The 16417-nt window shown below is 44.0% G+C and overlaps 1 protein-coding gene across 2 annotated transcripts in view; it reads left to right on the top strand.

Annotated features, from left to right (window-relative positions):
- The window catches only part of CACNA2D3 (calcium voltage-gated channel auxiliary subunit alpha2delta 3), a 913362-nt gene that overhangs the window by 841810 nt on the left and 55135 nt on the right, over window positions 1–16417 (top strand). For both annotated transcript variants that reach the window (XM_053599985.1, XM_053599984.1), the window contains one exon: window positions 14422–14497. In XM_053599985.1, the coding sequence (XP_053455960.1) occupies window positions 14422–14497 (76 nt within the window). The remainder of the gene's footprint in view (window positions 1–14421; window positions 14498–16417) is intronic.

The following is a 16417-nucleotide window of genomic DNA, read 5'->3' as shown; positions in this document are numbered from 1 at the left end:
GAAGTGGTGCTTTAATGGCATATCTGATGCTCTTAAATACACAGCAGCAGGAAATATGAAGATGAGGCTCTCGCCTGCCTGTGAGACCCTCTGCACGCTTCCTGCCGGTGATAAGGCCGGCCTCCAATGTGTTACTCCTGCAGCTGAAGGGCTAGGAAGCGTTAGCTCAGGAAATTGAACTTTTAAGCCGGTCAGCAAAACCAACTGAGCCCTGTGCTGAAAGCAGGGAATTAAAAAATGATGACCCAGTTTTTGAAATTCCATAACTTGTTTGTGCCAAAAGGGAGGGGGAAAAAGCAGCAATACAAAAACCTGGCACACTGCCAGCACTTCTGCTCTGACACACGGACTTGCTCTCAGGCCTGCCTGGAGCAGATGGTCCTCTCCTGCTCAATTCCCTTTTAAAAGTTCAAGTACAGTTTTCTTCTTGGCCAGGAGTCATCGCACACATGGAAAGTCCTTGGAGGAGGTGGGCTTGGGTGGCTGTGGCGTGTCCCCCATCGCAGCAATGGGGTTGTCTGCCATCCAGGGCACCACGATGTCTCCGTCTCTGTGAGGACGTGAACATTTGTGTCATGCTAACTTGTTTCCTATTTGGTGGGGGGGGGAGAAAAAAGATGAATAATCGCACACATGTTTCTCGTTTGAAAGCATATTTTTCAATTTCTTTAAAAATCCTATTTCGTTCATTCTGTTTATTCTTTTCCTTCTTGGATATTCCTTTCAAACTGTTTGGTGGGAGAAGCAGTAAGGTTGTAATGGAGTTTGAAGTTTCTAGTCTTCTCCTCCATGTGGGTAAAATATGGTTGGCCTGAATCTAGAACATTCTTTTACTACAAGAGCAGCCAACTTATTTGAGTTAAAGGAAGGTCTGGGGACTTTACTCAGTTATCGAAGCACCTGGGAGCTTTTTGACAGACCTTCTGGGCCTCTTTGAAGGGCCTTCTCACTGGGGCCAGTAGAGCAATGAGAATTTGAGTTTTATTTTTTTATTTTATTTTATTTTTAACCTAGGAGCAACTTTTTTTTTTTTTATTAAATCATAGCTGTGTACATTAATGCGATCATGGGGCAACATACACTGGTTTTATAGACCGTTTGACAATCTATGACTTTCACACGAAAGCTATAACCCAGTTATAACCCAAGAATAGGGGGAAGGGGGAAGGGAGGGGAGGGAGGGTGGAGGCGGGTGGAGGGAGGGTGATTAGTGGGATTACACCTGCAGTGCATCTTACAAGGGTACATGTGAAACTTAGTAAATGTAGAATGTAAATGTCTTAACACAATAACTAAGAAAAGGCCAGGAAGGCTATGTTAACCAGTGAGAGTTTAAGTTTTAGAGTTAGACTGAGCTCAGTCCAGGCTCTGACACTTACTCACTGAGTGACTTAGAATAAGTCAAGTTACCTCTCCAAGATTTAGTGTCCTTATATGGAAACTGAAGATAATATTAGTAATAATGACTTCTGAGGCTTGTGATCAGAGGCACTGAAGTTCTTAGCACAGTTCCTGGCACATGTGAAGAACTCAGTCGCTTCGAGCTGCTGCTGGGACCTTGTTGTGGGTCTCTGCTCAGTTTGCTTTGTTTTCTGCCGGACGCAGGAAGTGCTTCTTCTGCATCCACAAGTCTCCAGACAGGCTTCTCGTGCTCCCTGTGATGGGGTCTCAGGTGGGAGAGTAGCACAGTTTTTAAAATCAGACATTACTGCCCTGCCCTTGGCCCCATGCAGTTGCTTGCTCAGAGCATGAAGTTGAGACTCCTTTTGTTCAGAGGAGATCTGTATTTTGGGAGCTTTGAAAGGATGCAACTGGAAGTAACACTGCTCGGGGACAGAAGTCACAGAACTGCACCCCCAAACATAGGGTATGTGGTGTCGCCTTGATGACATGGTTGGCCCAGGTAAAGTACAGAATCAGTTCACTATGTTGACCTCTCATCCCACCATCTTGAACAGTGGAAGCTTGGCATGAGTTCTCTTGTTGACCAGTATATGTCCAGTCCTAAAGAAATGAGTTTCATACATAAGAGTGCCAGAAAGTTTCCATCTTTTCCAGAAAGATAGAACTCAAAAAGAATAACACCACTTCCCTTTATCAGCCTCCCCTTGTCTGCACCCCCTGGTCTATCTCTGTTACCTGTGTCTCCAGGACAGTGAGGTGATGCTTGCCCATGTGGCAGTGGACCATTTCTTTGCTCTGACCACTCCCCTTGTGACCTATTGGCCATTCTACCTGGCGGTGCCATCAGAGGAAAAGAATATCCGGGTCTTTCAGTGCCATGTGGCAAGAAAACCACTGGTTCATGCAAATAAATTAACAACTTGAGAGAGTGCTAAGAAAGTCCCGCAGCAAGATCTGTCACCCTCGCCGCTTTAGTTCAGTCTTTGAGTTGACTCTGTCCACCTAGCTTATGTATGAACTAGTGTCCATGGGCTAAATAACAGAGTAGTAGTTTCAGTGGAGTGACAGTAACAACCATGGCTGCCTTTCCTGAGCACCACACACACCAGGCCTGGGCTGCACTTGGCATACCTTGCAGGCCTTCTAGCACCTCTGCGAGACTGGCAGAAATAAGACTACTTGCACAATTTGTGAGGCCCGGTGCAAAATGAAAATGAGAGACCCCTTGTTCAAAAAGTGTCAAGAATTTTGGGACAACAGCAGAACATTAAACCAAGCACTAGCACTCAGTGCAGGTGGCATGCCCACGAAGCCAGACCACCATACAAATACACCCATTGTGTAGCTAAAAACAATAAGTGCTGGAAAAGTTGAGAACTTGCCCTAAGTCTCTGCATAGCAAAGCTGGATTCAAATGTCCTGCAGTCTGAAAGGAATGAGAAGTGTCTGGCTTCTGCCCTTCACCTGGTTCTGTGCACAGCAGCATAGTACACGGAGCAGCCTTCAGGGGTGTTTGAGAGGTGAAGGATAGCTAAGCAAGATGTAGGCTCAGCAAAGTCTTATCTGGACAGCCAGAACTTTCAGGCCCACTGAGTGATAAGATCGCTCTGATTTCAGCTGCAGTTGGTAAATTGTTAGATCAAGCCACGATCCCAGGCTTCACTTGTTTTCTCACATGATAGCATATGCCTGGTCAGCATTTTGTATTGCAAATGGAGAACTTCAAATACTTCTTCCTTCCTATCACCAAAAGTAAGTGGACTCCCTGAGAGGTGACTCATTCAGGGCTTTTCATTTTAGCTGTTTTCCTTCATCACCCATGTTATGTGTCGTAAAAGCCTTGCAGGCACCTCTCAAGTCCACATCCTATGGTCCTCTTGCAGTCATGGGCAGTAACATTGTCTCTCTGGCAACTACTCAGAGTTTCAAAATCCTTTTATTAGAATTTGTTTTCTTCCAGTAATGCAAATTCAGTGTTGTCATTCAACACTGTCATATATCCAGGGAAAAGGGGGAAAAAAATACAACCAGTCACAAGAGACCATTCAAAAGTCCCGACAGGACTTCTGTAATACTTTGGACTTGAAATAAGAAGACTTCAGATTGTGCAGAAGATTTGCCCCTGGGTTACCTTAGACAGTTTCCTCAGACTTTCTGAGACTAGTTTCTTCATCACCAAATAGGGACCTATTATTGCCTGAGAATAAACTAAACTACAATCTGTGAAACTTCCTTTTAAATTGCAAAGGTATTGAAAACAGGAGGTAAGATTAGCCCTTGAGTAAGTTCCAAATGTCAGTTTTCTCCTATTTTGTTTTGTTGTTTGATCCCCAGTGACCCCCTAAAGGTTACTACATGGCAGTTACTAGCTCAGCACAGCTTCGGTGGACCTGTGGACCTGAACTCTGCGGTGCATTAGCATCCCCTGGGGACCTTTTAAACACACTGAGGCTCACTGCACTCTAAGAGATTTCGTATTAAATTGGTCTGGGGTGGATCCCGGGTATTGGTTCTCATTAAAAGCCTCTGTGTGGTTCTCAGGTGTAGACGGGGTCAAGAAATGCACCTGGATTCCAGCATAGCTGCTGATCGCTTAGGAGTTGCCTGATCTCTGTATCAAAATAGGACTAAGATAATGATTCATGTGCCCGCGAACGAGGGTTAGATGGAATAATGTAGGAACAATATGAGGACTCAGGTGTCCCCAGGTTGGTGGTACTGGCAACTTGCAGCCTGTCCTGAGCATGGGCGCTCAGCCTCTTGCCTGGCTGTCTCCCACTGTGACCACAGGGGAGGTCCTTGCAGAGCACAGCCAGGTGTGTGAGTGGATCACATCATAAAAAGAGAGCTCCTGGCTATCCTCTGTGAGCCGGTACTTCTACCTTCCCTCCTGTTGTTCTCTTTTTAGACTTTCAAGCAAACAAATAAAAATGTCTGGACTGATCCCTTCCTAGACCCCAGGCCATCTTTCAGAGGCATACTTCTTGGATTATCTTCTGATCCTGCATCCTTCCCTTGAGCAGGTGGTGGGAGGGCCCCATCTGCAGTGCCTTGGTGATGCTTTACTCTGCTAGAGAGCCCCAGGGTCTCTTCAGTCTACCAATACCAGAGCAAAGACCAAGCATACAGCCAGCAAGAAGAAAACTCAGGGTTAACCTTGGGAAGGGCATCCTGCGGTCACAGAGTGCTCTGCGGATTGCTAACAGGACACGAAAAACAGTGGCCCTGCCACTTCTCACCCCCCTCCTTCTCCGTAAGTAACAGGGGGTTACTCAGTAACTCAGCTCAGCTGAGTTTTTTAGAGTTGGGTTCCAGCCTGGATATGAAGTGAATTTGTTAGATAAGAGGTGCAAATGTGAATTTTAGGACATTTGAGTCAGGGAGACTAAAGGGAAATTTGAAGTGAATTAAATCTGGAGCCTGGGGAAAGAGCAACAGTCTTCAGAAGACAGGGAAGAAGTAAAATCCTCACCCAAAGATGAAAGAAAGGCTGTTGCTTTTTTCAAATACTCAGAACTTGAGGGTTTTCCCTCCTGGTTTTTCTTTTACCAAGTGATCTTATGGTTTCTGGAAAGGCCAAGGGTCTTCCCTTGTTCTTTGATTGTCTAATTATTATGTTTGAGGACAGAAAGGCCGATGGAGCACACCTGGCCTTTGCCATGCAGGGAAACGGCCCACTTACCAATATTTTATTATGCTTTGGAGCTACAATAGTTCCTATCTCTCTTGGCCATTGCTATTTCCTTCTTTTCTCTCTCTCTCTCTCTCTCTCTCTCTCTCTCTCTCTCTCTCTCATTTTTCTATTGTTATTGTGTGTATACTGTTTTTTATGTTTTTGTTTTTATGCCGGGATTGATGCAACATGCCTGAGCTTTTACCCTCTCCAAGACCATTCATTTATTTTTCCTGTGGGGCCTGGCAAATGCCCTTGACATCTCACCCCACGCACATTTGTTTACAAGATTGGCTTGTGTACAATTCCCCGTGGAATCCTGCTCTTTAAATCACCTTTCTGAAAGGTGACACCTCCAGATAGAATTCAAGACTTGGATCATTTCTACCCCTGTCTTTCTATGATGCAACTAAGATCCTTTCCCCTTACTGGTAATCACATTGCATTTCAGCAAATGCCTGGCCTTGGGATCTAGGAGGTGTTAAAGGGGAAGTCTGTTGCATTTGGATGGCTGCTCTCCTTTCATGCTGACTGCCCCTCTGATGTCTAACAACTACTCCTGTAATGAATGTAATGGCTTCTCAGCTTCCTATTGCCCTGACCACTCCTACAGAAGCATACTTGTCAGACCTGGTGTTCAAGGGGACAAGGACAGAGTGGCTTGGACAAATGTGTTTCTGGGCCAAACTTTCTAGAATGTGGAGACATGGAGAATCCCATGAACCACTCCATAAAATCCGAAAGCTGCTGCTTAAGGAACCCCAATTACAACAAAACAGTAACTGCCCCGTCTTCATTATAATGGCAGCTGCCTCATTTATTAAATACTAACTACAGGCAAAATGTTATAATTAGCAGTTAACACATGTTATCTTAATTAATACCCATAACAGTTCCACAAAGTAACTACTATTGTTATTTGCATTTGACAGGAAGTGGAGGTTCCCAGCATTTTAGTAACTTGTCAGGTTCACCCAGAGGAGTGATACAGGAGTGTCTGTGAGATCTCGGAGCACATTCTCCTAATCATCACTTGTCTTTTATCCACAGCTGAAGTGTGCTGCAAGATTTCCTGCAAAGATATGTTTTTACGTTCATGCTTATTCCACCTTAAGAGACAGTGAAACAAAGTCTGAAACGGAGAGTCCAGCTTATTAGTTATGAGTTGGTTCTATGACAAATAACAGGAAAATCTGAATTAATAGGGACTTAAAAAACATAGGAGTCTTTCTTTTCTCTAAAAGAAGACCGAAAATACTAACTTGGGGCCCTCCTGTTAGTCATCACAGACCCAGGACTACATTTTTTTCTTCATTTCTCCCCAGTAGCTTTTAAAATGAAGATTACCTCATGGTACTATATAGCTGCTGAGTCCCCACTATCACATCTATAATCTAGGCTTTCAGAAGGGGAATTCAGGGAGTCCAAAAGCTTCAAAAGGCCAAGTTTCAAGTTTTTTTATTAAAATTTATATTAATATATTTTTAAATTTATTAAGCAGCTTCTCATACAATCCTTCTGCTGAATCACTTGGCCTTACCTCACTACAAAGGATTCTGATAAAAATGCATATTGAAAAGTCAGAGTTCTGCTCACTAGAGAGGATATTAGGAGACTACGCATATTTTTTCCCATAGCCATCATACTCCAGTTTACTTCAGACCACAGGAATAAGAACCTAAGAAATCCTGGGCTGGCAATGGTGGCTCATACCTATAATCCTAGCACTCTTGGTGGCTGAGGCAGGTGGATTGCTTCAGCTCAGGATTTTGAGACCAGCCTGAGCAAAAGAAAGACCCTCCTCTCACCCCACCCCACCCCATCCCTGCCTCCACTAAAAATAGAAAAACTAATCATGCCTACTGGTGCACACCTATAGTGCCTGCTACTCGGGAGGCTGAGGCAAGAGTTTTGCTTAAGCCCAAGAGTTTGAGGTTGCTGTGAGCTATGATGTCATGGCACTCTACTCAGGACAAAAGAGTGAGACTCTGTCTCAAAAAAAAAAAGAAAAGAAAAGAAAAGAAATCCTCAAGACACGTGGGACTGTGTTCAGCAACTCCTGCCTGGTGCAGTCCTGAACACAATTGGCCATAGCCACCATCTGACTCACCTGTTCATGTGCCTGCTACCCCAGACACTGAGAGTAGGAGCAGTGAATACACCTATGGGGTTTTGCCACTACTGATGACAGCAGCAACACCAGCACTCATAGGTACTGACGTCCATCACGCCTCAATGGCGGCCCTGCTGTGCTTGAGTGCAGCACAGGCATCATTGCAGCATCGTTGGTAAGTGCAGCACAGGCACCATTGCAGCGTCGTTGGTAAGCGCAGCACAGGCACCATTGCAGCGTCGTTGGTAAGCGCAGCACAGTCACCATTGCAGCGTCGTTGGTAAGCGCAGCACAGGCACCATTGCAGCGTCGTTGGTAAGCGCAGCACAGGCACCATTGCAGCGTCGTTGGTAAGCGCAGCACAGGCACCATTGCAGCGTCGTTGGTAAGCGCAGCACAGGCACCATTGCAGCGTCGTTGGTAAGCGCAGCACAGGCACCATTGCAGCGTCATTGGTAAGCGCAGCACAGGCACCATTGCAGCGTCATTGGTAAGCGCAGCACAGGCATCATTGCAGTGCAGTTGGTACGAAATGCAGACATGACAGCCTCGCAAACATGGCAGCACCCAGGAATTCTCACCGGAACCCACTCATTCCCAAAGCAGGATTCAGCCTTTACCTTCCATTTCCTACTCAAAGAAGGAGACAAAGGAAATTTAAGATTTTCTATTGTGATTTTGTTTTTTCCTTTCAGTTTAAAAAGTATTGCTAATTTTCATGGAAGGGGCCAGGTGAATATACAGAAAAACTAGCATCAAGGTGTGCTTACTGGGCACCCATGAATCTGATCCCTTGCCCCGAGATGGAAAGAGATGTGTCTGGGAAAGCAACACTCTGCTCTGACTTGCCTGATGCTGGAAGGTTTTTGGTCTTTCCAGGGCCAGGTTCTTTCAGAGGACCCTGTCTCCTAGGCTCTGAGGCATTCACACTTGTCTGGTAAATCTGTGCTGCTCTCCAGGATGATAGAAAACTCTATTCATGCTTGAAGTTTGTGTGTGACATCTATGTATATGGTGAGTCAAGGAAGTACCCCAAAATATGTCCATACTAATATGGGCCCTGCGAGGATGTGTCTGGGTTTCTAAGTCCAGGTCCTACCTGTAAGATACTTACAGTCAACTTAGGAGGGAAAGAAACAAACACATAAGAAAATGCAAGTGGGGTATCCCACATTCTAAAATCAATGGCTCTCACCTCTGTTTGCACATTAGAATTCATTAGGGAGCTTACAAAATAATTTGTACAAATTTGCTAACCCAGATCAGTGAAATATTAGGGGTAGGAGGTGAGATGCCCAAGCATCAGTATATATAAAAAAAATTTTTTGAAGTTCCCCAGGGGATTTTAAGGTCATCCAAAGTTGAGAATCACCATTTTAAACAAATGCCAATGTATATGCTTGCAAATGGCCTTAGAAACTGAAAGTAAGTATGCATCCCATTTTTCAGATTCTCCTGATGAGACCTCATCCCCATGAGATCCTTAAGGAAAAAGCTATCTTTGAGAATCCATGTTTGGGAAGCAGTCTGAATGTACAGCTTTCAAGTATGGGAGACTTGGATTGATAATTCAGGCCCTCCATTTACTAACATGGTAAAAATCTTGGACCCGTGACTTCTGCTATCTGGACCATAGTTTCCTCTCCTACAAAATTTAAACATCGGAGATAATGCTAACATTGCTGGCAGAAAGTGATCAATTATTTCTTACTGTTATTGCTCTTACAACTTTTGGTGAGATGCTGATAGGATGATTATCAACAACTTTTTTCTTTTTATATTATCATCACCTATCAATAAAAGGCATTGATTTGGGGCCAGTGGGGTCAGTGTTCTGCAGTGGACCCCAAGTGGCCCCAGTACCACTGTGCCGGACTCCTGGCTGATGCAGCCACATGAAGCTTCTTCTCTGGTGAAGATGGGTGCTCATTAATTACATCTGTTCTAGTGCTTTCCAGTCAGAGGGCTTAAAGGCAAGAGGGCCAAGGGCATGTACATTCTCTGCCTCAGCTGGGTTATATACACTGCTCTGCTCTCAAGTAATAGCACCATCTCTGCAAAAAGTTGTGGTGGGATAAGTTAGATGGTGCCCAACACAGCAGGAGAAAGGAAGAGCGAGTGTTGGATCTTCCTTGAGCCCTCATACGAACAGGCTGAGCTTTCTACTTTCCTGGCTGTCACTAAGAATGCGTGAGAGCTTCCCAGGGTAACAATCTCTTTGTTAAGAATTTCCTGTATTCCCGTCCTATGCCCTTTTACTTGCAAGTTGAAAGCTGTCCCCCAAGAATGTATTTTATAGCTCAACAAAGAATACATATTTTTGCAAGTTACCTTAGTGAGTCATTTTGCTGCTGAGACTTTTAGGTTCAGGGTTGCTTAATCATGTCCCATGATGGGTCTCTATGTCTAGTGCTTACCTTGCCTCCCTTTTAAGGCTGGATTTGCAAACATGAAGTGGTTTGAAGCCAATAATTTAGCTAAAGTAAGTTAATTCAGTGAGTCATTGCAGGTAAATTACCTGGCCCCTAATGGCACATGGTAGGTGTTTAATAAATGTTGATCCCCACAAGTACTAAAGTAGTTGGGTTTGTGCCTTTAAAATTCAACATAATTCTTAGAAAAAAAGATTTTTCTTGGTTGTGATTTTTGTCTAGTTGGAATAAACAGTATCTATAAGATGACTTTAAACATGTCTTAATGTCTCCAGCTTGTTGTCCAAGGCTCTATCAAGCACAGGAGCGTAGGATATCCTAAGCTTTGGTTTGCATTGCTTTGAGCTCCTTCTTCAGAGACCTCATCTGCCTCCCTCTATGTTTCAAAGAGATCCATCTGTGTTGCCTAGATGCTAATGATAAGGTTTCAGGCTCTGGCCCTTGGTTAAAGTGGCCTGGTGTTGATGTCATGGGGATTAAGACATGTTATCTATAATAAGAATAAATTCTTGTTGCTGAGGGCAGCAGTGCAAAGCACTAGTCTTGGGTTGGGCACAATTCTCAGGGCTTATTTTAGAGTCAAATGAAAGCAGGCAATTATCATGTTCTTTATAATCAGCCAAACAGGATACAGGTAGCCGCAAAATGGAGTCATTTAAAACAGTAACAAAATCACTTCAAACGGTAATAACGTGGAAGTCTCTCTTTCTGCAACATCTAGTTAAAGCTGTCTAAGTGTGCAGAAGACAGGGAGGGCTTGTTCTGTAGCCTCCTCAGTGGCAATAGTATCGGGAAAACCTCCTTTTGAAATGAAAGACAGGAACCCTGACCTGGGGGCTGCCCCAGAGTAATTTAGTTTGGCTCCAACATGTAAACTGGAGCCTTTGAAAATGATCCAAGAATCCTGAGTTTCCTGCCATCTGTCTGTCAGGGTGGTTACCATGGTGAGGGGCGCTCACAAGCCCAGCCGGCTGGCCCAGCCTGGCCTCCTGACTCCCTGGCAGCCCTTGGCTTGGCTGGAAAGTTGATTCTGGACATTGGTCGAGACCTTATCCCGGGCAGCATTTCTTGTGACAAGAAGAAGGTAGAACACAGGTCTGAATCATAAGAGTTTCCTAGAATCTGTTAGAACCTGCTTCGGAGCAGAAAGCAGGAGGCAGTGATTCAGCTTGGCCCCCAACTAATTCTAACTTTGACACAGATTAGTTTTGTGAACTTGGACCCATTATTTAGGCTGGCTAAGACTTAGTTTTCCCCTCTGTAAAATGGGGATGATTACAATCTCTCTTCTAAGGAGGCTCTTAGACGAGTCCCTTGCTTATGGTTGTTAAATAGAGTTCATTAGACATCAGCTGTTTTCATCACGGTCCTCAGCTAAGAATTCCATGGACAGAAGTTCCTGCATTACCCTTTGATAACTGCAGCACAGCTTCTGAGGGTGCCTTGTACTGCAGCAACAAGCATAAATTTTATTCTGCATGGTACATGCCAATGAGTCAACAAAACCAGGAGGCTTGTCCATCTCCATAAATCCTGTGTCAATCCCCATTGCATTAAACACTACCCCATTAATTAATAGTGGCAATGAAAAACATGCCAGTAATTGTAACAGCAGTTATAACTGTTTTCCATTGAATACTTCCTCTGTGCCAGGCACTATGCTAAATACAGCACATGGACAACTTTCTTCATTCCTTATAACCACTCTGTAAGAGAGCATTATTCTTACCATTTCATAGACAGGAAACCGAGGCACAGAGAGGACTCAAAACCATTGTTATAATTGGGTGAGTTAGGATTTGAGCTCAGACAAGACTGACTCCAAGGCTGGCAGTTTGACGTTAGGTCACACTACATCCCTTGAACCTTTGGAAACCGTGTGGCTTTGAGAGCCCAAACTCTTATGGACAGTGAAATCAGATCTTCTGTTGTAAGGGTCTTTTTTTTTTTTTTTTTTGTGGTTTTTGGCTGGGGCTGGGTTTGAACCCACCACCTCTGGCATATGGGACCAGCGCCCTACTCCTTGAGCCACAGGCGCAGCCCTGTTGTAAGGGTCTTAACAAGGCAAGCACTCTTCCTAGTTGATTTCAGCGCGCTTCTGTGCTCTTAATTGTTTAAATCTCTGCGGTCATTCTATACGTGAGCAAATGGAGCCTCAGAAGAGGATAAGCCAGATCCCACCCTGAATGTGGGGCAGAACCAACTTCTGAAGCCACAGGCATCTTGCATCCATATCTATGAGACGCCAAGCACCTCCACGTGCCTCTAGGCCCCGTGCTGCCTCTCAGCTGGCTTGGGCACAGGTTTTAGCTGTAGAGGCAGAGCGGGCAGGGGGACAAGGATACCTTGATGCTAATTCTTGCCAAATCCTAGAAAGCCCTTACCGAGGCTCCTGTGGAGACCTCCTGGGTAAGAGTGGAGAGGGCGGCATTGTTGGCCATTAGGGGCCACAGGGTCTGAAGGGGATTCTGTGGCACATCCTGGTGACTAGGGTAGTGTCAGGGCTGTGTCGATGGTGAATGTTTCTGTGAGAAGCAGGAGACTTCCCAAGCCTAATGCTTGGCTGGTTTGTAGTCTTCACTTCTGTTTCTATATAAAAAAGCTGCTTGGGGCGGCTCCTGTGGCTCAAAAGAGCACCAGCCCCGTATGCCGGAGGCGGCAGGTTCAAACCCAGCCCCAGCCAACAACAAAAAAACTCCTGCAAAACAAAAAAGCGGCTTGGATCTGCATGAGCAGAAAAACCAGAGGGCATTGCAGAAGAAATACTGATGAAGGAGAGGCCTTGGGGACTGGCTGGGACATTGTTTGACCACTGGTGTCCCCCTGAGCTTTGCTACCCAAGAAGTGCTGTGCGCTGTGGGTCAGGAGCTGGCTTCCATGTTCTGTTTGGTCAAATGTAGCCAGTTTCCTAGTCGGTACCCATAGATGGCTCTGTGTTCAGTCCATTTAACCCTGTCTCTAATTACCATTCAGCTAGGGAGGCCTCCACAACACATGTTGGTGTTGCACTTGACCCCTTTGTTCTCAGTTGTGTCGTCTATTCAAGACCTATACGATCATTCAATCATTCATTAAAAATACAAACAAACTGAATGTCTTCTCCACGTTGGGTGTTGTAGTTGGTCCTAGGGGTAGGAATGACATAGCTCTAACACCAGTCCTCCTGTGTGGGGCTTTTATGTCTAGTTTTCTTAACAAGCACAGCAGTTTGGGTTCACTCAACATTAAGCATTGTACTATTCTAGAAAGGAATTCCTGTGGGGAGAATTCCATCTAGTCATTTAGAAGTGCATGTAAAGTCCAGTCATTTAAAATTGCATCTGGCAGCTGTTATATAACCCAGGCTGGACTTTAAGTATCTCTGCTTGGGGCTGCCAGGAATGGTGGGAGGGAACTCTGCAGGGCAAGCTGGGAATGCCCATCTCCTTTGGCTGCAGCTTCTGAGTGTGGGGTAAGGTGTTCACTCCTTCCAAACACTGGACTATGCATAGGGATGGACACAGAAGCCTCCCCCATTCCCTGCTTAAGGTTTCCTGAAAATGAGCTGACAAAATGCAGATTCATAGAAGAAAAAAGCATAAACTATTTATTTTAACGTGGATAACACAGAGAATCACAGGACAGTGATTACCCAATAACCCAATGGAATACAGTTGTTTCATACAAGAAGGAAGTTGGAGGGAATGTGGCAATTTGAGGGACAGTAGATGATTTTGGGGGGATAGGAATGAACCTAATGCTCAGACAATTAATAAATAACTTTTGTTGGAAGTTGGATAGGGGTGTCTGGAGAACAGACAGTGGTTTGGGACGAAGCTTATCTGGGTTGTAGGTGTGGTGTTTAATTTTCAGTCTCTTCTTTGATGTGGGTTTTAACCCTCTCTGGTGAATGAAATGGTAGGGAAGGCATTTGTGTTCCTCTTTGGAGGGTCTGTTTTTTAGTTAAACAATTTTATTTTATAGTTTGAGAGAGACAGAAGATCAAGAGACTGCAGTGGAGGGCCAAGCAGCTGCTTCTGTCAAAGTGCCATATTTCAAGCAATGTTTTCTGAGCCCTAACTCATGCTACCAGAAATGCCACTTACCTTTACTTTGTAAAATTGTTGATGGGGAATTAAAATATCTCAAACAATTTAAAGTAAAACATTTTTTTGCAGCTGAGTAAAGGCCATAATTGGGATGAGAGCTATACTTGTATTGTCAATAGAAAAAAAAATGTTCACTTTTTGGTTTAATAAACCACACTGTTCTCAAAAGTCAGAATATACTCATAACTTAGGTGCTGGCCATGGGGGTGGGGTAGGGAATGGCAGTTAATGAGCCGGCTGGATTCCTACAGACTGTCCATGTGCGGGGCCACACATAGAGCTGGCCTATCTAGTGCTTGAGAAAGACAGAGGATCCTGCCATTGACTGCCCAAAGTGGCTCTTTCCAGCTCTCCTTGACCTTGGAGCCATGGCCCAGATAAATTCATTCAGGGTCCAGTATCCAGTTTAGAACAGCATCTTCCCTTTGGACTGTCTTGGCCCATGCAGACCATCCTTTCTCAGACCAAGATGACTATTTCATTGAGTTGGGCAGGGCCTCTTCTCCCTCTGCCTTCACTCCCTTTGTTCTTCAAGTTCCATGCGTCTCCATCCAGTGCTGGACTTGGCCATGTTACTGGTTTTGTCACTCTGCATTGGGCCTATGTGGTGCCTGTCACCTCCGCACTTGATAGTGGCTGCTCGGCTTGTGGTACACACCACCATTTTTGGTTTCTCATTTAGTAATGGCGCTTTACATTTTTTTCCTGTAGAATTACCCTTTATGACTACCAAGCCATGTGCAGAGCTAACAAGGAAAGCAGCGACGGTGCCCGTGGCCTCCTGGATGTAAGTACAACGCCATCACCTAGAAAAAGCTGCAGTCTCTGTGTTTCTCTCTGTGTGAGCCTATCTCCCTCTTTGGAGTAATGAAGTTTATCTTTTTCAAAACCATGAACATTTAAATGCATTTCCTGACTTTACTCATTCTTAAAAAAAAAAAGAAAAAGAAAAACCACTTCTGTTTAAATCTAAATCCAGTGATTATATGAATGAAAACTGTTCTGAAGTCTTTGATGGATTAATGCAGCAGCCGCCCCCCTTGATGGATAGAAAAAGGGACAAGTTTTGTCAATTATCTCATTTGTATATAAAAGAATTTGGTTTTGTTCAACAGAGATCTTTCTTTTGGTTTGTGATAGAGCTCTGAGCCTGTGCCCTAATTCCCATTTTGATCAGATTCTCTCCCCTAATCATGCTGTGCTGAGTTTCAGCCCAGTTTTCCCTGGAGCTGATTTGATGATGTCACAGTTGAGGATCAGTCATCGCAGCCTTTGTGTTTTTAGAAAAACGGCTTTCAGGCTGCCAGAAATGAACTGTTGTAAGTTACTCCCAATTTAAAAATATAATTTACAATGTGAATACAATGTAATTTTGGCCACCAATACCTAGAAGCCTGGAGGGGTGAAAGCCATTTATATATACCTCGACATATTCTGGTATATATGTATAAATATGACACAATGTTATCATTTTGTAAATACCAAAAATTAACCTAAAATTTGGTTTGAAACACACACTTAAAAGCCATTCTGGTTTTAAAATATATACATTTTCCTCATTTGCAGATATAAGGGGATCATTTAAAAACCAAATATTTAATATGGTTCTTCTACCCTGACAAGAAGTCATTCAGAGCTGGAAAATTTTTAATAGGCAACGAAGAGTTTGACATTTTGAAAAACATGGCTGTTTAGTGAGTCTCATCAGGTCTTTCCAAACCCAACTTCTCTAACCTTAGCATGAATATTTCCAGACTTAAAATGTTCCCAAGATATGTTTTCATCATTAGGCATAAAAGCTCAAGGGCTTAATCCTTTTGAATGATAATGTGCATTTGAAATTGTTTAATCCTACATTTACATAATCCTTTTGTTTTATATTGGACCAATGTCTGCCATGGGATGCTTGAGTGCCTCCCCAGGGCCTCAGGGTGAGCTGCCCCAGGATAGTCTTCCCACCCCAACCACTAAAGCTTCCTTAATCCTTTTATTGATCCCTCCTTGGGACACACACTACCCATCCACCACCAGTAGGTAAAAAACACAAAATTGTCCCCTGGTCTAACTATGCCGCTTTTTCTAGAAGAAAGGTGATTATTTTTCAAGCCATGAAATGTAATGGCAAAACCACAGGACTACCAGGTTGCACTTGATTTTAAGAAATAGTTAAAAGTTCACATCCTTATCCCTCCCTACTCTTGGGGGCCCAGAGCCCTCTAAGTCAGGGAAAGATGTTGAATACTCAGTCAAATCAGAGCAAGATGTGCAAAGAAATCTGAAATCTGGTTGAGCTGTGAATAACCTCAGTATTTTTGTTGCTGTTTTGTTCATTTACTTTCTAGCCTGAAATAGGAAAGCTGTGAGAATGGCTAGGAGTCTATAAAGTTGTTCTTATTTTATGTAAAGCCACATAATTTCTTCATTTCTAGTTCTAATTCTTACAACTAAAATGCTAAGAAGGTAGGATTAAGCAGACACAGCTCCAGAAACCAGGATTCGGCCTGGCAGGCATTTCAGTTCTCTGATACCTAAAGCCAACCACAAAAGATTCTAAGATTCTTCTGGACCTGACATCTGGAGCCTGGAGCCTGGGCTTTGACAATGTCATTACCTGCCTCTCGAGTCCACCCACCATTCACATATCTGGCATACCTAGGTACAAAGACCCAACTGAGGGGAGACTTGGTATTTTCCAGAATTCAGGAAA

The sequence above is a fragment of the Nycticebus coucang genome, chromosome 8, assembly GCF_027406575.1.
Source record: "Nycticebus coucang isolate mNycCou1 chromosome 8, mNycCou1.pri, whole genome shotgun sequence".
Taxonomy (NCBI): Eukaryota; Metazoa; Chordata; class Mammalia; order Primates; family Lorisidae; genus Nycticebus; species Nycticebus coucang.
Note: the sequence above shows the minus strand (reverse complement) of the source record. Positions and strands in the feature narration are given on the sequence as shown.